At 44.7% G+C, this 27,330-nt stretch overlaps 1 protein-coding gene across 3 annotated transcripts in view; it reads right to left on the bottom strand.

Annotated features, from left to right (window-relative positions):
• LOC123991013 (otoferlin-like) overlaps positions 1 to 27,330 on the bottom strand; it is a 157,913-nt gene that overhangs the window by 690 nt on the left and 129,893 nt on the right. Inside the window, exons 19-46 of one of the 3 annotated variants that reach the window (XM_046292116.1) lie at positions 26,916 to 27,016; positions 26,594 to 26,684; positions 26,370 to 26,486; positions 25,883 to 26,035; positions 25,148 to 25,340; positions 24,024 to 24,148; positions 23,773 to 23,907; positions 22,871 to 23,032; positions 22,214 to 22,285; positions 20,670 to 20,789; positions 19,729 to 19,890; positions 19,390 to 19,552; positions 18,783 to 18,958; positions 18,523 to 18,552; positions 18,246 to 18,380; positions 18,005 to 18,080; positions 17,300 to 17,448; positions 16,630 to 16,902; positions 16,322 to 16,449; positions 14,778 to 14,948; positions 14,501 to 14,661; positions 11,604 to 11,746; positions 10,892 to 10,980; positions 7,715 to 7,813; positions 5,886 to 6,127; positions 5,209 to 5,387; positions 4,641 to 4,741; positions 2,865 to 4,108 (exon numbers count right to left, since the gene is read on the bottom strand). In XM_046292116.1, the coding sequence (XP_046148072.1) occupies positions 3,928 to 4,108; positions 4,641 to 4,741; positions 5,209 to 5,387; positions 5,886 to 6,127; positions 7,715 to 7,813; positions 10,892 to 10,980; positions 11,604 to 11,746; positions 14,501 to 14,661; positions 14,778 to 14,948; positions 16,322 to 16,449; positions 16,630 to 16,902; positions 17,300 to 17,448; positions 18,005 to 18,080; positions 18,246 to 18,380; positions 18,523 to 18,552; positions 18,783 to 18,958; positions 19,390 to 19,552; positions 19,729 to 19,890; positions 20,670 to 20,789; positions 22,214 to 22,285; positions 22,871 to 23,032; positions 23,773 to 23,907; positions 24,024 to 24,148; positions 25,148 to 25,340; positions 25,883 to 26,035; positions 26,370 to 26,486; positions 26,594 to 26,684; positions 26,916 to 27,016 (3,927 nt within the window). In that variant the 3' untranslated portion in view covers positions 2,865 to 3,927. Of the gene's footprint in view, positions 1 to 2,864; positions 4,109 to 4,640; positions 4,742 to 5,208; positions 5,388 to 5,885; positions 6,128 to 7,714; positions 7,814 to 10,891; positions 10,981 to 11,603; positions 11,747 to 14,500; positions 14,662 to 14,777; positions 14,949 to 16,321; positions 16,450 to 16,629; positions 16,903 to 17,299; positions 17,449 to 18,004; positions 18,081 to 18,245; positions 18,381 to 18,522; positions 18,553 to 18,782; positions 18,959 to 19,389; positions 19,553 to 19,728; positions 19,891 to 20,669; positions 20,790 to 22,213; positions 22,286 to 22,870; positions 23,033 to 23,772; positions 23,908 to 24,023; positions 24,149 to 25,147; positions 25,341 to 25,882; positions 26,036 to 26,369; positions 26,487 to 26,593; positions 26,685 to 26,915; positions 27,017 to 27,330 lie in introns of those variants that run through there. The other 2 variants (XM_046292118.1, XM_046292117.1) reach the window with 2 other exon arrangements.

Genomic DNA, 27,330 nt, shown 5'->3' on the forward strand with positions numbered 1-27,330 from the left:
GTGCAAACAAAATCAATTTTTGTTGGTTTTGTATTTTGTGAACATGAGATCACTAAAATGACTGCAACACAAATGATGTCATAACTACAAGTAGGTCAAGCAAGGGGAAACCAGAGGGAACTGCACACGGCAAACAAAGTAATCTGACAGGCCGACAGGGCAGAGGTCAAGAGGCCAAGCCACACCTCCCTTTTACCGGACCTCTTGTGCTATAAGGTGCACATAGCCACTTCCGGGAAAATCTGCATGGATTAAAACGTGCCAGGATCCATACAGATAACAGGTTTAGAAGCCGACTGTAAAAGCTATAGTAGAAAGGAAGTCATGCCATATCTGATGATCATGTAAACTCAATCACCGTGAGATGTTAGAATACTGATGCATGCTTATATTACTACTGTATATTTTCTGGATAACTAAGAACCAATAAGAGCATTCCAGGTCACTGAAGAAAGTGGTGAAGAAACAAACCTTGTTCCATAAAATGTTGGTGTTTGACGACATAATTTAAGCCAAACAATAGCAAGTTTACTTCTCTAATGGATTCATATTCGAAAGCTATTCTTGTATTCCTTGTCCCTCTTTAAATCTTGTTGAACTACAGTAGGTCCTAGGAAAATAGACACCTGTTTTCAGTCTCATTATTTTAGAACACGTGTGCAAAGGCTGCAAGAGCTAAAGAGGAACGCTAATGAACTGTTGAAAAAACGTTTAATTTGATCCGGTTCAAAAGCTCACACCAACCCCATGATTCCCATTTCGAAACCGACACATAGTGCCTTCAGAAAGTATTCAAACCCCTTGACTTATTCCACATTTTGTTGTGTTGCAGCCTGAATTAAACATTTATATAAAACAACATTTTCACCCATTTCAACACAACACTCCATAATAACAAAGTAAAAACATGTTTTTAGAAATTTGAGAAAATGCATTGAAAATTAAATACAGAAATAATATCTATAATTTACATAAGTATATTTACCTTTAATAGCGATTACAGCCGTGAGTCTTTCTGGGTCTCTAAGAGCATTCTTATTTTCTAACTTCTTCAAGCTTGGTGAAATTGGTTGTTGATCATTGATAGACAATCATTTTCAGGTCTTGCCATAGATTTTCAAGTAGATTTAAGTCAAAACGGTAACTCAGTTACTTGAGTGTTGGCCTTGTGTTTTAGCTTATTGTCCTGCTGAAAGGCAAATTTTTCTCCCAGTGTCTGGTGGAAATCAGACTGAAACAGGTTTTCCTCTAGGACTAAAAACGTTTATTTTTTATCCTGAAAAGCTCCCCAGTCCTTATCGATTACAAGCAATAACCCTAACAAAGATTTGTTATAACTAACCCAATATAGACCACAGCCTATCATTTCTGAAGGGAGCAAATGAATCATAGTGGGCAGAACAAACAACTTTGATAACCTTTTTATAACGTCTGCTTTTTTATTTTTAATCTACCAATAGGTTCCCTTCTTTGCCAGGCATTGGAAAATCTCCCTGGTCTTTGCGTTTGAATCCCTATATGAAATGTTAAATTCAGGTTGCAACATGACAAAATGTTGAAAAAGTCAATGGCACTGAAGGCACTGTCTCATGGGGTGGCAGATAGCCTAGTGGTTAGAGCGTTGGACCAGCGACTGAAAAGTTGCTCGATTGAATCCCGAGCTGACAAGGTAAAAAACCTGTCGTTCTGCCCCTCAACAAGGTAGTTAACCCACTGTTCCTAGGCCGTCATGGTAAATAACAATTTGTTCTTAACTGACTTGCCTAGTTAAATAAATAGTTTACAACATCACTTGAGAAATGATCAAACTAACCATGTCCTTCCAAATAATTGTATATGTTTTTAGGAGACCAGGAGCTCCGATCGCCTTCCATATTTATTATTATTTTATTGACAAGACAGTTATAAGTACAGAATAGTAGACAATGAAGAGAGATACAGAAAGGAAGAGCGCGGACAATCCGCCGAGCCGGGGATCGAGTCCCCAACGACAGGGGGCATGTGTAGTCCGGAATCGGAAGCTTAGATTGCTACACCAGACTCCGGCAACTTCCAAATCAATTTAAGTCATAAATAAACAAATACATACATAGGTAAATAAACCATCTCTGAAAGGTAACATCAGGGTATGCTGCATTGCTGATGATGAGATCAGGGTTGAGTTGTTTGATTGGTTAGTCAGTGGCCAGTGCAGGGATGAGGTTTCTGATTGGTTAGCGTCCTGAAGCATTTGATCGGTTAGGCACACTGTGCTACTGTAGCAGTCGAAAGTAGATGGTTGTTCCTAGTTTTCAGAAGACCAAAGGATAGGAAGTCCTTGAGTATGTGTGTTGAGCAGCACTGCCATGGTTAGAGGTGTGGTGGAGAAAGGGCAAGGCTGGGATGCGGAGGGAGTGGACTGGGGGGGCTGCTATCATCTTGTCTTCCCATCTATCCACCTTTCCCTCCCCTATTCTCTCCCTTACACGCCGTCTCTCAGCAGCACTGAGGCGAGTGTGTTTGGGGGGAGGGTACTGATGGAGAGACTGGGGGATGTTGTTAGGTGGATGTGAGTATTAACAATGGAAAGTGTAAGTGCATGGAACCCTGCCCACCACCCCCACCACTCCTCTGTGTCTCGACCACCCCCAACCCACCCTGGTACCCATCCCTGCAGCCCCAATCAGCCCCCTCAGGCCCCCAGCATCTTCTTGACCAGGTAGCCAGGCATGCTGTAGAGGAAGAGCCCCAGCATCATGAGCAGCAGCAGGGCCACAACAATCTTGATGATAAGCCACTTGTAGCGGTTACACACCAGGTAGCGGATAGCCTTCAGCGGGCTCAGGAACCACAGGAATGTGGTGTCCGGCCGACTGGGGGGATGGGTGTAAGATTAGAGGGGAAGGATGAGAATAGAGGGGTAGATAGTGGGGCATGGGATGGGTGGGATGGGGGTTGAGGGTTAAAAGGGTGTGATGGAGGGTATAAGGGAAGGAAGTGGGGAAAGATATGGGGTAGATGGGGGCGGTTGTGGGAGAGGTAGAGGTGGGGAACAGAAGGGTGAGTGGATTAAAGGGAGGGTAGTGGGTGGGGTGGGGAAACAGTGGTAATGGGGGCCAAAGTGCAGGGTAAAGAGAGGAAAGAGGAGAGCAAGCGTTAGTGGTTCGTAAGCCATATGATGTATCACTATTTCTAACTGCTCACAATTTCTCCACACCCTACTACACAAACAACCCTGTTTACAAAATAGCAATGTTCTTTTTTATTTTATACAGAACCAGAAGAACCACCGCACAATCGGGAAGCACAGACGATGGAGACTCAGACGATGGAGACACAGATGTAAAATTAGATGGTGTTTGTTTGACAGCTCGCTTGAACGCAGCTACATATTAAAAAGTATTTCCCCTGAAGCCGCCAGTGTAATGACAGTGTGATGCACAATGGAAGACTCGGGATTGACACCAGACACTGGCAGGTTGAGCGACAAGAGACAGAGGACAGTATAGGGGACAGAGACAGAGGACAGTATAGGGGACAGAGACAGAGGACAGTATAGGGGACAGAGACAGGGACATGAAGATGCTGAGAGCAAAGAAAAAAAGGGGAGGGATGCAGCAAAAGCTACCAGAGACAATCTCTGTATATCTGAGGAAAGACAAAGACTGAGACATACCTGGGGGGAAAAAAAGAGGACGAGATGAGCGGTTGAGGGATGGAAGAAAGAGGTTATGGAAAAGGAAGGTGGTCGAAAGCAGAGGAAAGAGGTGAGAAGGGAAAAGACAGAGAGTGAAGCGATATGGGTTCGGTGAAAAGGAGGAACAGAGGAGAGAACAGAGAGAGGGAAAGAGGAGCTGACGGAAAATGCGGAACGGAGGACAAGAGAGGAGAGGCTAGGATAGGACAGAGAGAGGGGGCTACCGGTGGCCCTGGTGGGTCGACGTTCTCTCAGGCCCCCAGCATCTTCTTGACCAGGTAGCCAGGGAAGGAGTAGAGGAAGAGGCCGAGCAGGAGCAGCAGTAGCAGCAGGCCCAGGGCCTTGAGGATCAGCCAGCGGTAGTTGTGCCAGATGAAGTAGCGGATGGACTTCAGAGGGTTCACAAACCACATGAGACTGGTGTCCGGGCGACTTCAGAAGGGGGAGGAAAGGAAGGGAGGGGTGGAGAGGATGTATATGGAAGGAAAGACAACGCAGGTTGGAGGGGAGGAAGAAAGGCAACACAAAGGAAGGAAGAAAAGAAACAGAGGGAGACAGGTGAAGGAATGACAGGAGGAGAATGGAGTGATAGTGTGAAGGTGTAAGGGTGGCATTTTCACAGCGCAGAGGTGCTGTTGACAAAATAGGCCGTATGTCTTGTGTGCACCATATATCCTCTGAATAAACCATTATTAGCTTCTGATGGATGCACAATGAGAGGGTTTGAATATAAATTGACATTTGAATGAAATATGGTCCCAGTTTTTTTTTTTTTTGTTTTTTTTTTTGCATCGTGTAAATAGGACTCCTGAAGGAAGTGGATGAATATATGAGTCTGACTCCGCACCATTATTTTCATTCCCACCTTCACGTTTAAAATATATATTTTTTTGTGATTGTGTTCGTTTTGTCTGTATGTGTGTATCGTCTTAATGTGTGTATAGTGTAATTGTAAATATCATACTTTGGTTTCTCCAGAGGGTCAGGCTCATTGCGTCCCAGACCAACAGGACTTTTCTCCGCTTCCTCTGCCGACATCAGATGAAGCTCCGCCTCCACTTTACCCTGAGAAGACGACACAATCAATCCAATACTCCAACTTGTGTGTGTGCGGTGCGTGTGTGCGTATGCGTTTGTGTCTATGTATGTGTAATCTCTAGTGGACAGACTACTTAAAAGAAAGGGTATCGTAACATCCGTCAAAAGGGTTCTGGGATGCAACGACTAGCTAGTAACAGTAGTTCCAGTGCCCAGGTTTTTAGTCACTGGTTATTTGGACGGCTGAGAGTTTCCAGATAGGGGGGTGGAGACTTCGCTAGTCGCGTTAGTATCTTTCTCTCAACATCTCGACCCTGAACCTAAATAATTATCTGACATTTTTATTCTTGGTTTCGAAGATTAGTCTCTCTCTCTCTCTCTTTCTCTCTCTCTCTCTCTCTCTCTCTCTCTCTCTCTCTCTCTCTCTCTCTCTCTCTCTCTCTCTCTCTCTCTCTCTCTCTCTCTCTCTCTCTCTCTCTCTCTCTCTCTCTCTCCGTGAGTTCCATCTCGTCGTTTTCATCGCGGGCCACGAATGGCCACCAGCCCTTGACTCTCTTTTGTTTGAAGATGGAAATGCAGGGCAGCTCAGCCTCATTCTGGACCATGCCTAGGGAACACTGCTTGGCTGTCTTCGCCCCGCGGGGAAACCTGTTCAGGTCCAGCTCTATTGCACCTGTCAGGAGAGAAAATACAGGGCATTAGTGAATAACTGAGGAAATCTCTGAGGAGATACAGATGTCGGATCCTAATTTAAGCCCTTTCCTACGGCAGGAAAATAACCCCGTAGCAACAGGAAATGTGAATTATTATGTTGAATTATAATTGACATTTTTGATGCATTTTTCATATGGGAAAATCAAGTCTGAAATATCAAAGTGGAAATGACAAACTTTAGAAAGTCTTATTAAACCTCAAATACACGACAAGTAAAACATTTATCCTGCAATAGGGTTCAAATTAAGATCCTACGCCTGTACAAAGATGGAGAGGCAAAGACAGACTGAGATAGAGCGAGAACCTGGAGAGAAAGAGGACAAGAGATGAAAGAGGTTGAGGGATGTGATCTAGGAGCTATAGAAGAAGTGGCTGAGAAAATACAGAACATTTTAGAAAATAGACATGAAAAGAAGAATATGTAGCATTCCAGAGAGCCCTAGCAGTGTAGGCCTACCTAGGAAGTCATCAGCGGAGAAGTGGTCAGCGTCCCAGACCTGCAAGGTGAGGCGTGCAGGGATCTTGTACTCTGTCTCATCCCAGGAGAACATGGACTCCTTCTTAGAGATGACAATCTTCTCCTCGGCCATCAGGTAGTCAAAGGGGAACACGAAGCGCCAGTTGAAATTCCCCTCGCCTGTCAGAGAGTGGTAGTGGACATCTGTGTCCTGTTTGTCCTCCTGTTGCCCTTTCAGCCACCTGGGATAAAGGGTTAAATATCACAGGGGTCAAAGGTTAGAGGTCAGGGTAATAATGTTGTAAATTGGGTGTAAGGACCGTGTTATTATTAAGTTATTTTTTTACATATCAGCTAGCTCTGTGTGAAGGTTATCTGTGGAGGTTAGGCAGATGCAGTGAAGATCAACCATCTTACATCAGCGAATGTGATTTGAGATTGTTAGTGGATAATTTATACTATGGCTGAATGTGTTTTATGCATTACAGGTCTGGTCCATTTAATACAAAAAAGGAAAGTTAGTATTTTAAAAGCAAAACACATGCATGATGTGACCCTCCAATATAAAACAGTATGAGATTAATGATTCAAACAAATTGAAATATGCCTATGAAATAATGCTGATTGTGTGGCCCTGGGTAAATTCCATATGAAGTGTACCATCTGATAACGACTGAATAAGAACACGGTTTGAACTGTGTATTTAAATACAAAATGACCTGATTTGGTGTTGGGAGGGTCACATGATTTCTATTGCCATGCACAACACAAAGCTTTCCAAAAAAACAAAAAGAGTCACATAAATGATCTCAAAAGAGTTTATGACAGTGCTTTCCTTCATTGGAGCGAAGATGCATATACGACGAGGTGAACATACATAAGCAGAAGTGTCATACAATGCAAAATGTGTCTCAATGCAGGCTCAGTACAGTACTGTAGGTGAGTTGTACTGCTGCAGTGGCGTCAAGTGGGCAGTGGTTGGTAACGAGGGTTGGGTTCCATTCATTTTCAATTCAGAAAGGAAATCAAAATTCTCATTTCAATAATAAATAAAAAATGTATCTTTCAAAATCGATGGCAGTTTTAAATTCTTCAACTGGAATAAAAAAAGAAAAGATGAATGGACTGAATTGAAACCCTGAAGGTGGGCACATTGGAGAAGCAGGAGGGGAGGCCAATTTTGTTTATATGACTTTCAATGTCCATTAGAATTGATTATACTATAATCATTACTAAGAAGCATCATATTACAATAAATTTGCAAAAAACAACGAGGACATTTCCCATGCAAACATTCTTGACTAATGCTATCGTTTAACCCCTGCCCAAGACAATGTAGGAATGTGCAGTAGGAATGCAGGACCATACCAGTTAAACAAATGGCAGTAAGGATGATTAGAAATTGGCTGCCATGGACTTATCCTGGCTTATATCCAATATAATGTGTATGAGACCTACTGAAAAGAAAAATTCTAAATCAATACGTGTGTCATCCACAGAACATATTACAAACCATTATCCATGATCTGGATAATTCAATAACGATTAGTCCATTTTAGATGAGTAAATGGCCTGGCCCTAGTGTCATTTGTGTGATGTCTTTGATGACACTGACTCTTTAGGCGGTTTTAGTGGTATGGCCCTGATTGGCTTCCTCTCCCTGTAGGCGTGAAGGCATGGTGGTTTACTGCGTGCCGATAGGAGGGCTGAGGGAGAGGGGTGGGACTTGAGCAGGGGAGCAGAGTTCTGGTTGTTTAGCCGAGGAAGGGTCGTGTAAGGGAGGGCGAGGGGTTTGTACGAGCCATGCGATGGAATCATATGTGTTTTACCCCTTGACATAGATGTCAGACATCTTCTCTCCTGTCATGAAAGCATCGTCCTCTAGAACTACGTCATCAGTGTTCCAAATAATAACACGCAGCTCAAAGCTAGACAACAGCACAGCATCGACACACAGGAGAGAGAGAGAGGACATCAAACGAGACACGACAAACAAACACCCAACACACGGAAAACATAGAAACAAAAAACAAAACAAAAAAAACAATGATTAACGCCAAAAAAACGCAGCACGCCACTTTGTCACACCCACGGGGCGATCAGGGCTTAGCGCCATGGCCCTCTGTGGTACCTACCCCCTGACAAATATGTCACTGGACTTTTCCCCAGTGAAGTAATCATCATCCTCGAGTATTACTTCGTCTGTATTCCATATAACCACCCTGAGCTCATATCTGGCGAGGAGGGAGGGAGGAACACACACAGTTGGACTGCTGTTGTCTGGTGCTAGTTAGCCTTGGAACATGGCTGTGTGGACTCTACAGCCATGTCCCAGGGTTAATGCTAGATGACCAACCCACTCTAAGGACACAAAACACTTACCACAGGAAACCTGTAATCGCAATTAGTAGGAAAACTACAAGTCCATTTGATTTAAGAGATATATAAACAGCACTTCATATTGGACCATAAATAAGATACAATACTTCAGTCAACCTTTCAGAAAGGAGTTCATATGTAAAAGTTGTCACATGATATATCTCTGTGATGTATATACACCAGAGTTGTGGACTTGAGTCACATGACTTGGAATCGAGTCACAAATATGATGACTTAGACTTTGACACCAATGACTCGTGACTTGACTTGGACTTGGGCCTTATGACTCCGACCTGACTTGACACACTCCCCAAGCCCAAACAATTAAAATGATGCTATTAAAAAAGTGTTCAAAACTTCCAGCTTTGTTTGACATTTGAAGCTGCTCAAAGAACGGTAAGTTGTGGTTAATATAGCCGACAGCTATATCATTTATAACTTTACTAGTGTAGTAATGTTAAATCAATGAGCCTCTACACAGTCAGTCAGTGCGGGAACGTGATCATTGCACCCAAGATTGAGCTACAACTGGCTAGGCAGTTGGTAGCCTAAATCCTGCCTGATGTTACTGCTGTTCCTAAAATCATTGACATACGTTAGCCTACTGGAAACACACACAGAGAGTGTGTGTGTGTGTTAAGGTTGGGCGATTGTGTACAAGCCTACATCGCCCGATTGCGCCCCATAGCGATCCTCGATAGTCGATGTATTTACATGGAAATATAATGTTTATTTGGAAAGTAATAAATATATAGATATTTTTAAAAGCATTCATGATTTGCGTAAATGTAATATACACTGCTCAAAAAAATGAAGTGAACACTTAAACAACACAATGTAACTCCAAGTCAATCACACTTCTGTGAAATCAAACTGTCCACTTAGGAAGCAACACTGATTGACAATAAATTTCACATGATGTTGTGCAAATGGAATAGACAACAGGCGGAAATTATAGGCAATTAGCAAGACAACCCCAATAAAGGAGTGGTTCTGCAGGTGGCGACCACAGACCACTTCTCAGTTCGTATACTTCCTGGCTGATGTTTTGGTCACTTTTGAATGCTGGCGGTGCTTTCACTCTAGTGGTAGCATGAGACGGAGTCTACAACCCACACAAGTGGCTCAGGTAGTGCAGCTCATCCAGGATGGCACATCAATGCGAGCTGTGGCAAGAAGGTTTGCTGTGGCTGTCAGCGTAGTGTCCAGAGCATGGAGGCTCTACCCGGAGACAGGCCAGTACATCAGGAGATGTGGAGGAGGCCGTAGGAGGACAACACCCCAGCAGCAGGACCGCTACCTCCACCTTTGTGCAAGTAGGAGCAGGAGGAGCACTGCCAGAGCCCTGCAAAATGACCTCCTGCAGGCCACAAATGTGCATGTGTCTGCTCAAACGGTCAGAAACAGACTCCATGAGGGTGGTATGAGGGCCCGACGTCCACAGGTGGGGGTTGTGCTTACAGCCCAACACCGTGCAGGATGTTTTTCATTGCCAGAGAACACCAATATTGGCAAATTCGCCACTGGCGCCCTGTGCTCTTCACAGATGAAAGCAGGTTCACACTGAGCACATGTGACAGACGTGACAGAGTCTGGAGATGCCGTGGAGAACATTCTGCTGCCTGCAACATCCTCCAGCATGACCGGTTTGGCGGTGGGTCAGTCATGGTGTGGGGTCCGCACAGCCCTCCATGTGCTCGCCAGAGGTAGCCTGACTGCCATTAGGTACCGAGATGAGATCCTCAGACCATATGGTGAGACCATATGCTGGTGCGGTTGGCCCTGGGTTCCTCCTAATGCAAGACAATGCTAGACCTCATGTGGCTGGAGCGTATCAGCAGTTCTTGCAAGAGGAAGGCATTGATGCTATGGACTGGCCTGCCCGTTCCCCAGACCTGAATCCAATTGAGCACATCTGGGACATCATGTCTCGCTCCATCCACTAACGCCACGTTACACCACAGACTGTACGGGAGTTGGTGGATGCTTTAGTCCAGGTCTGGGAGGATATCCCACAGGAGACCATCCGCCACCTCATCAGGAGCATGTCCAGGTGTTGTAGGGAGGTCATACAGGCACGTGGAGGCCACACACACTACTGAGCCTCATTTTGACTTGTTTTAAGGACATTACATCAAAGTTGGATCAGCCTGTAGTGTGGTTTTCCACTTTAATTTTGAGTGCGACTCCAAATCCAGACCTCCATGGGTTGATAAATTTGATTTCCATTGATGATTTTGGGGGGATTTTGTTGTCAGCACATTCAACTATGTAAAGAAAAAAGTATTTAATAAGAATATTTCATTCATTTTAGTGTTATTTTAGTGTTCCCTTTATTTATTTGAGCAGTGTACTATTACTCTTGTTAAAAATATGAAATGGTATTACATTTGGTGAAGAGCACATTATGACTTGTTTGGGACTCGAAACTCAAAGTTTAGGACTTGATACTTGACTTGGTGGTCTTGACTTGAGACTTGACTCGGACTTGCCTGTCTTGACTTAGGACTTGAATGCTAAGACTTGATACTTATTTGTGACTTGTAAAACAATGACTTGGTTCCACCTCTTGTATACACTGTATCTACACTGACTGAAGACTTGCGCCAGCCCCAGACAGGACCTACTTCTTTGGTTTCCGTGGTGATATGTCAATGGCGGGTCCAGGTGCTGGCATGTCCATGGGGAACATGTCTACCCACATCTCTATCCGCCCCTGTGGAGTTTAACAGAAGTCAAAAAAGGTTATAACCGCTTATTACAGATTCATTATCCACTACTCTTCATTATTTACAGATCTGGGTTCAAATACATATGTATTTGAGTATCTGGTATTTCAAATACTTTTTTCTATGTATTTTCCAATACACATTCCAAAATATATGAGTATTTCAATGGCTATTTTAAAACCAAATAGTCTACCAAATTGTATTGAAAGTATTTTCAAATACTTAATTCAAACACTATTTTCAAATACCTAGGTTAAATTCAAGGAAGTGTATTTGAGTATTTTCAAATACTTTCCAAGTGTATTTAAACTGCTTTTCCTTTTTCCTAAAATATATCTAAATACTTATTTGAAATGCATGTGAAAGTAATTGAGATATTTGAGATAGAATTTGTACCCAGGTCTGATTATTTCACCCTTGTTAGGCGCCACATTACATTTAAATCAACTCAAAGCACTACATTACATTTAAATCTGTTGGGAAGTTGCAAATTGGGGAGAAAAAAGGGGTAAACAAGGTTCTAGATAAACCCTAATAATAATATATATAATATATATATTATATAATAATAAAATGTGGATAGTTTTTGAGATATAGGAGTTGGTGTGACCTGTTCGATGCCAGGTTTCTCAGGGTGGAACAGGGGTCTTGTCTCGACGTGTTCTGGGATGAGTTTACAGCCCACCCTAGGGATCTCCTCCCAGTGCTTCAGCACCGTCAGCGCCAGGTGCTCATCTGTCTGCTTCTTTAGACCTGTACACACACACACACAAGGCTAATCTGAAAACAAGACTCCCTAAATTGTATCAGCATATCGACTGCGTAACCAGGGTGGGAAAAACCTTGGATCATTGTTACTCTAACTTCCGCGACGCATATAAGGCCCTGCCCCGCCCTCCTTTCGGAAAAGCTGACCACGACTCCATTTTGTTGATCCCTGCCTACAAACAGAAGCTAAAACAAGAAGCTCCCACGCTGAGGTCTGTCCAACGCTGGTCCGACCAAGCTGATTCCACACTCCATGACTGCTTCCATCACGTGGACTGGGATATGTTTCGTATTGCGTCAGACAGCAACATTGACGAATACGCTGATTCGGTGTGCGAGTTCATTAGAATGTGCGTTGAATATGTCGTTCCCATAGCAACGATTAAAACATTCCCTAACCAGAAACCGTGGATTGACGGCAGCATTCGCGTGAAACTGAAAGCGCGAACCACTGCTTTTAATCAGGGCAAGGTGACTGGTAACATGACTGAATAAAAACAGTGCAGTTATTCCCTCCGCAAGGCTATCAAACAAGCTAAGCGTCAGTATAGAGACAAAGTAGAATCTCAATTCAACGGCTCAGACACAAGAGGTATGTGGCAGGGTCTACAGTCAATTACGGACTATAAGAAGAAAACCAGCCCAGTCACGGACCAGGATGTCTTGCTCCCAGGCAGACTTAATAACTTTTTTGCCCGCTTTGAGGACAATACAGTGCCACTGACACGGCCCGCAACCAAAACATGCGGACTCTCCTTCACTGCAGCCGAGGTGAGTAAAACATTTAAACGTGTTAACCCTCGCAAGGCTGCAGGCCCAGACGGCATCCCAGCCGCGCCCTCAGAGCATGCGCAGACCAGCTGGCCGGTGTGTTTACGGACATATTCAATCAATCCCTATACCAGTCTGCTGTTCCCACATGCTTCAAGAGGGCCACCATTGTTCCTGTTCCCAAGAAAGCTAAGGTAACTGAGCTAAACGACTACCGCCCCGTAGCACTCACTTCCGTCATCATGAAGTGCTTTGAGAGACTAGTCAAGGACCATATCACCTCCACCCTACCTGAAACCCTAGACCCACTCCAATTTGCTTACCGACCAAATAGCTCCACAGACGATGCAATCTCAACCACACTGCACACTGCCCTAACCCATCTGGACTAGAGGAATACCTATGTGAGAATGCTGTTCATCGACTACAGCTCTGCATTTAACACCATAGTGCCCTCCAAGCTCGTCATCAAGCTCGAGACCCTGGGTCTTGACCCCGCCCTGTGCAACTGGGTACTGGACTTCCTGACGGGCCGCCCCCAGGTGGTGAGGATAGGCAACAACATCTCCACCCCGCTGATCCTCAACACTGGGGCCCCACAAGGGTGCGTTCTGAGCCCTCTCCTGTACTCCCTGTTCACCCACGACTGCGTGGCCACGCACGCCTCCAACTCAATCATCAAGTTTGCGGACGACACAACAGTGGTAGGCTTGATTACCAACAACGACGAGACGGCCTACAGGGAGGAGGTGAGGGCCCTCGGAGTGTGGTGTCAGGAAAATAACCTCACACTCAACGTCAACAAAACTAAGGAAATGATTGTGAACTTCAGGAAACAGCAGAGGGAACACACCCCTATCCACATTGATGGAACAGTAGTGGAGAGTTTTAAGTTCCTCTGCATACACATCACAGACAAACTGAATTGGTCCACTCACACAGACAGCATCGGGAAGAAGGCGCAGCAGCGCCTCTTAAACCTCAGGAGGCTGAAGAAATTCGGCTTGTCACCAAAAGCACTCACAAACTTCTACAGATGCACAATCGAGAGCATCCTGGGGGGCTGTATCACCGCCTGGTACGGCAACTGCTCCGCCCACAACCGTAAGGCTCTCCAGAGGGTAGTGAGGTCTGCACAACGCATCACCGGGGGAAAACTACCTGCCCTCCAGGACACCTACACCACCCGATGTTACAGGAAGGCCATAAAGATCATCAAGGACAACAAACACCCGAGCCACTGCCTGTTCACCCCGCTATCATCCAGAAGGCGAGGTCAGTACAGGTGCATCAAAGCTGGGACCGAGAGACTGAAAAACAGCTTCTATCTCAAGGCCATCAGACTGTTAAACAGCCACCACTAACACTGAGTGGCCGCTGCCAACACACTGACTCAACTCCAGCCACTTTAATAATGGGAATTGATGGGAAATTATGTAAAATATATCACTAGCCACTTTAAAAAATGCTACCTAATATAATGTTTAACCTACATTATTCATCTCATATGAATATGTATATGCTGTAATCTATATCATCCACTGCATCCTTATGTAATACATGTATCACTAGCCACTTTAACTATGCCACTTTGTTTACATACTCATCTCATATGTATATACTGTACTCGATACCATCTACTGTATCTTGTCTATGCTGCTCTGTACCATCACTCATTCATATATCTTTATGTACATATTCTTAAAACAAAACAATTGGAAACCGCACACACACACACACACACACACACACACACACACACACACACACACACACACACACACACACACACACACACACACACACACACACACACACACACACACACACACACACACACACACACACACACACACACACACACACACACACACACACACAAAATACCAGGTCTCTCTAAATGTAGACAAAGCTTAATAAAGCTTGCTCTGTTAAATGACATAAATGCATCAAATACTAACAACATACCAGTCTCATCCTCGATCTCTGTGGCACCCATGAAGATACGGTTGGCGACCTTGACCCTTCCCCCGGGGCCGTAGTGGGGTCCGTCCAGCTTGCCCTCCTTACAGAGCTTGGCCAGGATCTGGCTTGGCTTCATGGGGTCACGCCACATGTTGTAACCATGCCTACCAGGAGGAACAAACAACACCACCAGACTGTTATCGATATTTACTTGCTTTTTCTTTCGAAAGAGACAGACAGACAGAGGAACATACTAACTAACAGACGGACAGGAACTCACACAGAATAGTTGTTAGCGATGCCACAGGTAGCTCTGTGTTTGCTATAGTAGCGGTTCTCGAGGTCGATCTTGGTCTCCCCGATGAGGTCATCAGTGCCCACCAGATCCCAGTCGTACACTGACACGGTCAACATGGACTCCATGGGGAACGTAGCCTCCATGTCAAACGCCCTGAAAAGGATTTGAGGGAGGCAAGGAGAGGAAGGGATGGAAGGAAGGGATAGACCAAAAAGGATGAGATGAAGAGAGTACGGATGACATTTGAGATAAGATTTTGATATTGCAGAGTTCAGAAACAAATATTTAACTGTCTCTTCACAATGATACACTGATACAAAATACGAATTATTTACAGAACCACATCGTGGACCAATCAAATTGAGTTGAGACACTTAAAAACAATCATAGTCAAACATGGGACAGGCGTCATCTATAACATCATCTCTACCAGGGGTCCAGGGAGCAGAACTGCAGACCGAAAAATAACATAATTTTTTGATGAAGGGAAACAGAATCAGGAACGAAAGTGATCTCTGGTGTTCTGGAACAGAGCCGTTATTTTTAAATCTTGATGATTAATAATGTTAAAATGTTAATTTTTTGTTCCAAAAATATTCCTGATGTCATGTATATCATTTTGTAATTTGGTGACGTTATAACGCTAATAATAGCCTAAACACATTCCAAGCCCCATCCATGCCCACCCCTCTCTCTCGCTCTGTCCTCTTCCCATCGTGAAATTTCAGCCGCATCCTCACGGCTGCACTTATCTGACCAATCAAACATGTAAACAACTAGCTTACGCATTCCATACTGTAGAAGGATTCTCTATCCGTGCTAATGGTTTAAATAAATACATTTGTTATTATCTTAAACCTATGTTGATTTCATTGGTAAAACAACAGAAAATAAACCATATGAACCGTTATTATTTTGGGTCCATCCACTGATCTACAGTATATACATGTATGCATAAACAAAAACAAAGCACAGTAGATAAAAGGACAATTAGGCATTAATAAACAAAGACTTTGGCGCAGGCATTTACATTATTGTTAGCTGATAAAATGTCACGGCATGTATCATTTTCATCGAGACCGTTAACATTCTCATTTGGTCTGGACAGCGGAAGAAAAACATCATACCTAATGTAATCGTATATCCCACAGCTAAAGCAAAGGCTCGAGCTTCTGTTCAATGGAACTATTGTTACAAAAAGTACAAACACGTTTACCTAAGGGGTATTTGTGTATCGACTAGGTTCAATAGCGAGGGGGGGCCACTCCACATCAACATTTTACAAAAGAGCTTTGATATTGCTTGGATAAAACTGTATGTAGAAAGGGTTCTGTCACCAAAGGTGTGTTTAAAAAGGCTCTGGATAACAGCGTCTGCTAAATGTCTAAAATACAAATAGGAAATGGTAAGCTTTTCATAGATGGCGCTGCCCAATGCATCTATGTGAGTTACAAGAGTCAAGTAATGCTTCAATGCAATAGCTGAATCAGAAGCAAAGTGCAGTGCGTGTATCCATCCACACTCACTTGCCAAAGACAGGGTTGAGCTGTTTGGAGATATAGTTCTCTTTATCCTTCAGCTCTGACTTGCCCAGTTTGATGACGACGTAGGGGTCCGCTTTCCCATTGACATCAGCAGGATGGAGGTCTGTGGCCTGGAACAGAAAGTTGAAGAATGTGGTATAGTTCAGGTTTTTACTCAATCATTTATTCTTAAAATCTTTTGAAACCTTATTTTACCCCCCCCCCCCCCCCCCCCAAAAAAAGATAGTTGACTGAGAATACATGACTAGGTCGCTATGCTTTAGAGCAACAAAGGTTTGGCTGTTACTCACCCTGACCACGAAGACTCGCACCAACACATTGATTGGGTCATTGTGTGGAATGCTCTGGAACATGCCCATGTTAGGGTCGAAGCCCGCCTCCCGGGTGATCTCCTCAGACAGAGGCAGCTTGTACATGCACATGGAGCCCTTGAATCTGCCCACGATCCTGTCGTCATCCAGGGCTGCTTCATCGTCGTCCCCTGCCTTCCCTCTGTACAAGTTGAAGGTGTGGAGCCAGTCCTCAAAGTTATCATACTCTGCCTCTAACTCCTTGTTGTACACCTGGAAAGTACAAACGCACGCACGCCCACACATACACACAGTTTTATAACTGACATTGTGGAGACACACAATTCAGTCCTGTTCAAAATCTTACTTTCCCTAACCCCTAACCTTACCTTAACCTTAACCCAAAAACCTAACCCTAGCTTCTAACCCTAAACCTAATTCTAATCATAACACGAATTCTAACCTTAACCCTAAACCCCCTAGAAATAGCATTTAACCTTGTGGGGACTAATAAAATGTCCCCAGCTGGGCAACATTTTGTTAGTTTACTACTCTTGTGGATCCACAAGTATAGTTAAACATGCCCCCCCCCCCCCCCCCCCACACACACAGGTATCAGAGCAAGGGGTGTGTATGTTTGTGCCCAGTGGAATCTCTAACGCCTACTGACCAGCAGCTCGTTCACTTTGGGTTTGCTGGGGCGTTTCTCTGTCCCCTCTCCTGCATGGTGACTCTTCTTCTTGTCCTTGTTCCTGCTCTTGTCTCGGCTCTTCTCCTTACCCTTGGAGCCTTTTACAGGGAGGTCATCAGGTTTGATATCTGAGGGTGGAGCGAGGGAAAGGAGTGGAGAAGGGGGAGTGGAGGTGGCAGGGTGCAGGGGGCAGGGGAGGGGAGTTGAGTGGAGCGAAGGGATGGACACATTACAGCACCCCAGATATCAATCAACATGAAAGTTGACATCTGACCCCTCTGGCCATCCATTGCCATGGCAACTGATATCCATGCCATCATATTTAAAATTGAGTTCATGCTACATGCTAGTAGATGTATATACATGATTTGATATGGAGTCATGCTTTCCTTCTATTTTAGGTGGAGATGGGTGGGGGTAATCGGATGGGGGGGGTCCTAGGGATGAAGGAGGCGAGTGATGATGGTGTGCAATGTATACAATGCCTTCACATTATCAACTCAACTGGTGCCCTCTCCACCAGTCCGCAAGCAGGCAGAGATAGACACTCTGATCCTATAGCATCCATCTATAAAAGCACACATCACAGCCATCCACTGCTCCCATTCTTATCCACTATTTAGAGCTTCAACAGAATCCTGTCATTCTGAGAGACACGGTAGTCATCCTGAGAGACCGTTGTACCTGCTCCCTCTGCTGCTATCTCCTGCTCCTCCCTCTCCTCGGCCTCAGCCAGAGCTGCCTCCTGGGCCCTGAGGATCTGAGAAAAGATCAGGATTATTCCCACAACACACACATAGAACTGACTTTATTCTAGGACACTAGTAGTCTAATTGGAACTACTCAAACACTATTTCCAGAATATAACCATATTCCTACTAGACGGAACAAAAAGCAATATAATAGATTATAATAGATCTCTCACCTCCATCAGTGTCTCGATGGAAGCAAAATATTTGGACCACCAGTCCAGCATTCTCTCGTCGGTCTCATCGTCCTCCTCCACCTCTCCCTTCTTCTTCTTCTTCTTCTTCTTCTTCTCTTCTTTCTCCTCCTCATTCTGCAGATACGAGAGAGAGCGTCTGAACAAACGAACAAAAGTGCTACCTGGCAATAGTAAATAAATGTTACAAGTGGCAATTGATGTCTGTCCACATGGTGGAGCGCTTTCAAATGAGGAGGGACAGATCCATACCACTTACCACATCAACTTTAATTACTGCATCAGACGACTACAGGGAGAGGGTCACACAAAACGGCACCAAATTACACACAAATGAAAATGCTAAATATATCAATATAAAACACACACATAAAAATCTTTGTTTTACACCACACACAGCACCAGAGGTGTAAAAGCCATAAACCTCAATTTCAGTCCTTGAGTGCATCTCTACTTCTGTCCTTTTCAAAATTCAAAAGAGATCCCAAAAAAATCTGAGACATGCGTGCCAAAGCTTACAGCATCTAACTTCACCACCGTGTCCATTTTCCTGACTGAGGGGTTGGCACCCATGTTGACTATGACATCACCTGTGGGGTGAGAGAGGGTACAGGGCAGGGTGCGGGAGTAAGGGGAGGAGGGGCGAGATTGGGACCCCCCGTTGGTCAGGACCATGTAGCCATTCATCAGTCTAGCTGGAGTGGGGTCAGTGGTGTGACCGAGGAGGAATAGGACAGGATGAGAGAGAGAGAGAGAGAGAGAGAGAGAGAGAGAGAGAGAGAGAGAGAGAGAGAGAGAGAGAGAGAGAGAGAGAGAGAGAGAGAGAGAGAGAGAGAGAGAGAGAGAGGAGAGGCAGGAGAGCAGGAGTGGGAAAAGGGAAGCGCAGAAAGCTTCAATGTAAGTAAAGCAGAAGGAAACATTCATATGCACACAGGTCTGAGAGGAAATCAGAAACAGTTGAAAAGAATATGGAAGATTAGACTCCAGTATATATACTCCAAATGTCCAGTATATACTCAAATAGTATGAATACATGGTATTCCCCTGAACAATACAAACATGTAAAATCTTGTAATAGGAATAGAAAGTACTAGAAAAGTGTCTTGCATAGTGTGAGTAGGTCTACCTGCGCTGGCCCAGTTGTTTTGCGTCTTGTCTGGGGGGCTGTAGATGAAGTGTCGTAGGCTGGTGACGGCGTGGGAACCCACCAGGGTGTATCGGCCAAATGCCCTGCAGTCCACTACCCGGATGTTAAGAGGAGGGTGGAGCAGCTCGTTCTCTGGCAGGTCCTGATGGTACCATGGGGGCAAAGGTCAGGGGGTCACATATCGAGTTAGGACTAGGTGGTATGACGTTGCCCTGATCTAAGGTTTAAACATCTGGAATCTATTTTCTATACACAGTACAGTATCTGTTGTCTTTCATTGTCTGAAAGGCCATCAAGATTTGACCAGATTCTACTCACCACCTCGAACCACTTGACCAGTGTGCTGAAGTTGGGGTTCTTTTTGAAGTTCACGATCAGTGCAGACTGGACTCCTCTCCCTGCACACTCTATGTCCACCCTGGGTCTGTCCACCTGGGCCAAATTCACCCTCTTCAGGTCCCGCAGGCCCCAGAACAGAACCTGGACCACAACCCATCACACTGGATCAGACCATTTGAACAGCATCCCCCAGATCTTCAACTTATTTGGAGGTTCCGCATCTAACACACTTATGAATCACTTGTTTTGGGGGTTCCGCATCTGACACACTTATGAATCACTTGTTTTGGGGGTTCCGCATCTGACACACTTATGAATCACTTGTTTTGGGGGTTCTGCATCTAACACACTTATGAATCACTTGTTTTGGGGGTTCCGCATCTGACACACTTATGAATCACTTGTTTTGGGGGTTCCGCATCTGACACACTTATGAATAACTTGTTTTGGGGGTTCCGCATCTGACACACTTATGAATCACTTGTTTTGGGGGTTCCGCATCTGACACACTTATGAATCACTTGTTTTGGGGGTTCCGCATCTGACACACTTATGAATAACTTGTTTTGGGGGTTCCGCATCTGACACACTTATGAATCACTTGTTTTGGGGCTTCCGCATCTGACACACTTATGAATAACTTGTTTTGGGGGTTCCGCATCTGACACACTTATGAATCACTTGTTTCGGGGGTTCCGCATCTGACACACTATGAATAACTTGTTTCGGGGGTTCCCTTTAGTTTCCCTTACAGGATCTCCACTTCTTGGACTCACAGTAATGAGGGAGTTCCTCCTCCTTTAAGTGTCTAGTTTTGGGGTACCTTCTCTTTGTCCTCTAGTTTGGGATTACCATCCCCCTATTTGTAGTTTTAGTGCCCTCTCGGAGTTCTGTACCCTAGTCATAGAGTGTTGTCTCACCTCTATGCGATAACGGCTTAGGACAGGTCTGATGCCCATTGGCACAGGGAGGATGGGTCCACGGTCCGAGTCTGTCGGACCATTGATGGCAGGAAGCTCCGCCCTCCCCCCTTGCCCAATCTACTCAGGGAAGAGAATTGGGGTTATTTGTAAAAAAAAACAAATGTTTTAACCTTAACTAAGCAAGTCAGTTAAGAACAAATTATTATTTACAATGGCGGTCTACCCCGGCCAAACCCGGACAACACTGGGTCAATTGTGCGCCGCCCTATGAGACTCCCAATTACGGCCGGATGTGATACAGCCTGGATTCAAACCAGGGACTGAAGTGACGCCTATTGCACTGAGATGCAATGCCTTAGACCGCTGCGCCACATACAGTATACACAGGGCCAGTTGTTTTGGTTGTTTAAAAAAAATTGATTGACTGGTATTTCCAGCATTATCCACTTGGTTTGCTGCAGGTCGAATATCCAAAATCAATCAATCAGTGTGTGGTGGTGCGCGAGTGTATGGTAAGCCAGGGGAGGCGTAGTTGTACAAATCTTAATCGCACAAAGCCTATTATTTAGCAGGGATCACTATTTGTAGATCAGTGATTCTACATCTTAGCTGATCCTCTCTAATGGACTCGGAAGTTGGTGCTAAAAAGGGGTCAATTAGGGGCAGGTTAAGGGGAGAGTAATTGAAACCAACCATGGAAGTATGTTATAAGGGATTTGGTGGTATCCCCTACCGGGACTCGAACCCGGGTCCAGTGACTATCAAGCAGGTCAAGCCATCACCTTAACCATTATACTATTATCTCTCCTTAAACTGCTAAATGGCATATATATTAAACTGCCCCTAATTGACCCATTTTTAGCTACGGTACATATTTCAAGTCCATTAGAGAGGACCAGCAGCAAACCTAGTGGATAATGATGGAAATACCGGGTTAAAAAAATCAACAAATAAAACAAACAAAACAACTGTCACTAAGTATTCAAAAAAACAGAAAAACATATACAAATTATACATGTAGAAATGTACAAATTGATATACAACACAGTCAGCATCAGTATTCCGAGATAAAAGTGACCCAACTGAAGCTGTTGAAACTTAGTTTTTGCACTTAGGACTTAGTTTGTCTGAAGTTTTTAGTTTGGCTTCCTAGTTTGGCTTGGATTCTCTTCCTCGTTTTGCAGAGGTACAGACGTTCGAGAGAATCGTCACAGAGCAAGACACCGAATAGAGATGGATGGGGCAGAAAGGGAGAAAAGCACCTTTATAGAATAAAACATAGCAGAAGACGGAGGAGGCTGGTGGGATGAGCTATAGGACAGGCTCATTGTCATGGCTAGAATGGAATAAATGGAATTGAGTCAAACATGTGGTTTCTATATAATTAATGAGTTTGATACGTTTCATTTATTCCATTCCAGCTGTTACAATGAGCCTGTCCTCCTATATCTCCTCCCACTAGCTTCCATTGGCAGAAGAACACATAGAGTGAGAACCAGAGAGTGACCATAGAGGGATGGGCAGAAGAGTGAAAAAAGCACCTTAATCTGAGGAACTGCAAAGTCATGGACAGCAATCAGAGCCCTCCTGATCTCCTCATGGTCATAGGGAATCTGCAGAGCAGGGTCAGGATACCGGAGTATGTAGGTTGGAGGGAACAATGTAGGGGTCGTAGGGCGAGGTTCAGTGAGGGACAGAGGGAGAAAAGAGGAGGAAGGAGGGTCAAGGGACCACAGGGTTGGCGTGGGATTAGGAGACGGTGGGAGTAGGGGAGAAGAGGCATATGAGGAAGAAGGAGAGGAGGACACATAAATGTGGGAGAACAGACAATTAGATGAAATGGAAATGGATAACAGGCAGATGAAGAAAAGGAAAGACAGAGAGAGAGACCTTTCTTTTCTAGATTTGCTGAAGAGTTAGCTAGTGACCGTGTTCCGTGCGTAAGGGTATGCACAACTGTTCAGTAGTTGCATATTCCATGCATTTAGTAAATCGGTAGAAGATCATTCTCTACGTGATTCATTTGTCCAATAACTTCTTGCTTGTACGTCGGGTGTGTATTTTTAAACTCTTTTCATGCTTGTCGCTGGCATGCTCTCAGTGTGTCCTTGTTATGTGTTAGTTTCCTAGTGTGTGTGTGTGTGTGTTTGTGTGTGTGTGCACATGTGTCTATGTGCGTGCATGTGTGATCAGTTTACCTGTAGCAGCTCGAAGGCAGCCAGCAGGTCACCGGCGGTAGAGTTACCACGGTAGATCTGGTAGTACTCTAGCTGAGGGGGGAACCTCGGGGGTCCGTAGTGCTCGTCACACATCTTAGTGATGGGCTTAGCAAACGTACGACCAATGAACTCTGCCTTGCCCTGGATGCCACCAACGGTAGAAAGAAAAACAAAGTTAGAAATGTTTCTGGGGTGTACTTCCTGTCATGTCCACTGGGGGTCAGTGTAAGCACAGAGGTAATGCTGAAAACAGTGTAAAAAGCGGGGACTATTTAGAGAAGATGCGACTGTAATACTAACAAAATACTTAAAATAAGTCCTACTAGGGGCCATACCCCTATGGGTTCCATCAGTTTATGAGAAGCATGCATGACTATTAGAGTAAACTCTTTAACCAAACTAATCAACTACTGTTTCAGCTGTCAAACACAACCGTGTCTACAACTACTAACTTCAACCACTACCGGAGGAATGCAAGAGGACCATGCTTATGGCTACGTCATGGAGAGATGGTAAACCTAGTTTGGGAAGGGCCTTTTAAAATAGCCTGTCCTGCCTCTTGTATGACTCCGCTAACTAGCTCCATTGCTACGCAAACAGGAGCCCAAAGCAGGAGAGGCGCTACTTCAAGCGTTCACACTCTACTTAGCCCCAACAGCATCTACCACATGAGGAGGTACCGGAGGAACATGGTAAATGAAGACAAGAACAGATACACAGTCAGGACATATGGACAAACACCGTGTTGGGATCACAGATCTCACAGTACTTTGAATCCTCGTATCCTTTGAATCCCACAAAACAATTGCTTCTCTATGGGTATAGATAGACCTCTACCACAATGATAGTTCCCCCCTCTCCCTCTATCTCTAGGGTCGTACCACAGTGTCCTGGTCGTAGACCTCTACCACAATGATAGGTGGGTCGTCTCGCAGCTCGCCGACCTCCCCGAACAGCTCAACATCATCAAACACCAGCAGCTGATCCCACGTAGGGCACAGAGTCTCACTCAGGACCTAGAAACACACAACAGGTCTCTCTTGAAAAATATTTGTTAAATAAAAGTTTTAAAGAACTCACACCAGCACCCACACACACGTACGCACACATGTACTCACACCCTCTCTCTTACCTCAGTGACCTGGCTGTGTGTGGAGAAGAAGACCCTGGCGAAAGGGTCTGACAGGCCACTGCTGTCTGCAGCAAACAGACTCCTGGCCTGGTACATGTGAGCCCTCAGCTGGAATACCTGCTTCACTGCAGCCCAGAGCGAGGACACAGAGATGAGACAACACTCAGATACACAGGAGAGCAGAGAGAGGACACAGAGATGAGACAACGCTCACATACACAGGAGAGCAGAGAGAGTACACAGAGATGAGACAACGCTCACATACACAGGAGAGCAGAGAGAGTACACAGAGATGAGACAACACTCAGATACACAGGAGAGCAGAGAGAGGACACAGAGATGAGACAACACTCAGATACACAGGAGAGCAGAGAGAGTACACAGAGATGAGACAACGCTCACATACACAGGAGAGCAGAGAGAGGACACAGAGATGAGATAACACTCAGATACACAGGAGAGCAGAGAGAGGACACAGAGATGAGATAACACTCAGATACACAGGAGAGCAGAGAGAGGACACAGAGATGAGATAACACTCAGATACACAGGAGAGCAGAGAGATGACACAGAGATGAGATAACACTCAGATACACAGGAGAGCAGAGAGAGGACACAGAGATGAGATAACACTCAGATACACAGGAGAGCAGAGAGATGACACAGAGATGAGATAACACTCAGATACACAGGAGAGCAGATAGATGACACAGAGATGAGATAACACTCACATACACAGGAGAGCAGAGAGAGGACACAGAGATGAGACAACACTCAGATACACAGGAGAGCAGAGAGATGACACAGAGATGAGACAACACTCACATACACAGTTGTGAGCCACTAACACTTGAGTACGTACTTCAATAAATGGGTAGAGGGAATGTGTAACTATAAAGAATGTGTAACTATAAAGAATGTGTAACTATAAAGAATGTGTAACTATAAAGAATGTGTAACTATAAAACTTGGCTTTTAAAGCAACTACCCACTGGACACGTGAAGTCAACGTCTATTCCACATTGATTCAATGTTGATTCAACCAGTGTGTGCCCAGTGGGTCCTTACCTACTTTAGCTACAGTATACAGTGCTGTAGGGGTCACAGATTGTAGACAGACTTACTGTTATAAACCAGACTGATAGGGGGTAAAGACTGCAGACACGAGCCTGTCCTCGGAGCCTTGTTCTCTTCAAAGCCGTTGGGCAGGCCAGACAGGAAGTCCTTCCTTTGTTTGTTGAGGCCCAGCCACAGGTACATCTCCATCTTAGCCTGCACTGTCCACCCGGCTGGACCAAACCCCTTCTTACCAGGCAGCTGGGGACAAAAAGTTACAGCGACGTTGCAGGGATATTTTTGTAACTTTCATCAGCTATAGTAACATTTTCATCTTAGCTTGGGTTCTAGAGACGCAACGTCACCGAAATACAACAGCAAACGCTAATGTACAGTAAATGGACTTGTTCATTGTTTTATCACAGGTTTTGCACTCATCACTTCATTCTCTACCAGAAAGTAGGCTGGCCCTCTCTGACACTGCATTCTGTACATTTATAAACCCCTTTTTGCAAAAACGGCCACATTACCACAGACCGTACCCGGTCACTCTTTAAATTTTGTACCTAACTTACATAAATATTCTTCGCAATACCCTACAGTTGGACGCGTTGGTGCCTTTCTGGCAATCCGCATTGTCGTTCGAGGAACGCTTTTACTGAGGGATGTGTTGTTGTTTTTGTTGTTGTGTTTGTGGCACTTTTATTTGTGTGTTTCCAATGCTCCTGCCTTGATTGTGTCACGCAGGCATCCCTGGAAGAAGAAGCAGAGGGTGGACAGAGAACCACAGAAGCTTCACGTACCCTGAGGAAGACAGCTTTGACCTTGCCACAGTCCTTGCCTGTCTCCTCGTCTACGATGGAGTAGAGGATGTCTTTGGAGGGGATGCGGGCGTAGGCGATACGCTTGTTGCTACTCATCATCCATACAAACACGTCTGGGATACTGTGCTGGGGCTGGAGGGCACAGGGAATACAGGTTCAAAGTGTTATTGACACCCACATAGTGGTCAATACAGGCTGAAAGTCCTGGGCGTAACATAAATGACATTGATATCCACAAGGACGCACAATATTTCAACAGTGAAGGGCATTTTATGAGTTCACAGTGGTGCTCTTAACTGTACAAAGCGATTGGTTATTATTAAGCTAGTGTTTTACATAAGGAAGAGTTAGGATCCTGAAGGTTGCTGAATGTTTTTCCGAGGTTGCCTGTGCTCTTTCTATCAATTGCTCTGTCGATGCATCTGGAATGTGTTATAAATAAAGTTGAGTGTAACAGAATTTGTACCTCGTCGGCAAGGAAACGTAGCCTGTGCAGGAAGTTCTGAACCATCTTCAGTTTGTCTCTCACTGTGTTCCTCTTCACCTGGGAGCGAATCAGCTTGGCCTGCTGGCCCATGCTCTCCTATAGAGAAGGACATGACATTATACCCATTCCCACCCTCTGCTGCATAAGGATAGATCTGTAACCATAGCAACTCTCTCCATCACTCTCTCAGAGCGGTGCTGTACCATCTCTCTCATGCAGGACTTGAGTCTCTCTTTGTCCAGTTTGGTTCTGCCTGCCTGGTTCTGGTCCTTGTTGGCCAAAGTGACGAAACGACTGAAAGTGAAAACACAGAGACACTTAAAGAAGATACTTTGCATAATAGGATCAAATCAAAATCAAATCAAATGCTATTTGTCAAATACTTACTAAACAACAGGTGTAGACTAACAGTGAAAGGCTTACTTGCAGGTCCTTTTTCCAACAATGCAGAGTTAAAGGTAAAAAAATAAATAAACAAGTAATTATGAATTGATTATGGTTGTCATAGTGGTAATGTTATCTCACTTGCAGCCAGTGCTGAGTTCCTCCAGCACCCCTCTGAGTCTGCGCTCTGGATAGGCTGTCTCTGTCTTGATGATCTCCTGCACATCATTCAGACCCTCCTCCTGTCAGACACAACACACAAACAAGGGCATCAGATACAATATACTCTTAGACAAAAAGGTGCCATCGAGAACTTTAAAGGGTTCTTCGGCTGTTCCCATAGGAACACACTTTGAAGAACCCTTTTGGGTTCCATGTAGGACCCTTTCCACAGAGGGTTCTACATGGAACCCAAAATGATTCTATGTGGAACCAAAAAGGGTTCTCCCTGGAACCAAAAAAGGGTTCTCCTATGGGGACAGCCAAAGAACCATTTTTGGAACCCCTTTTTCTAAGAATGTAATACCTTGAGTTATTTGGGATGAATTAACATATT

This window comes from Oncorhynchus gorbuscha, linkage group LG12 (assembly GCF_021184085.1).
Source record: "Oncorhynchus gorbuscha isolate QuinsamMale2020 ecotype Even-year linkage group LG12, OgorEven_v1.0, whole genome shotgun sequence".
NCBI classification, from domain to species: domain Eukaryota; kingdom Metazoa; phylum Chordata; class Actinopteri; order Salmoniformes; family Salmonidae; genus Oncorhynchus; species Oncorhynchus gorbuscha.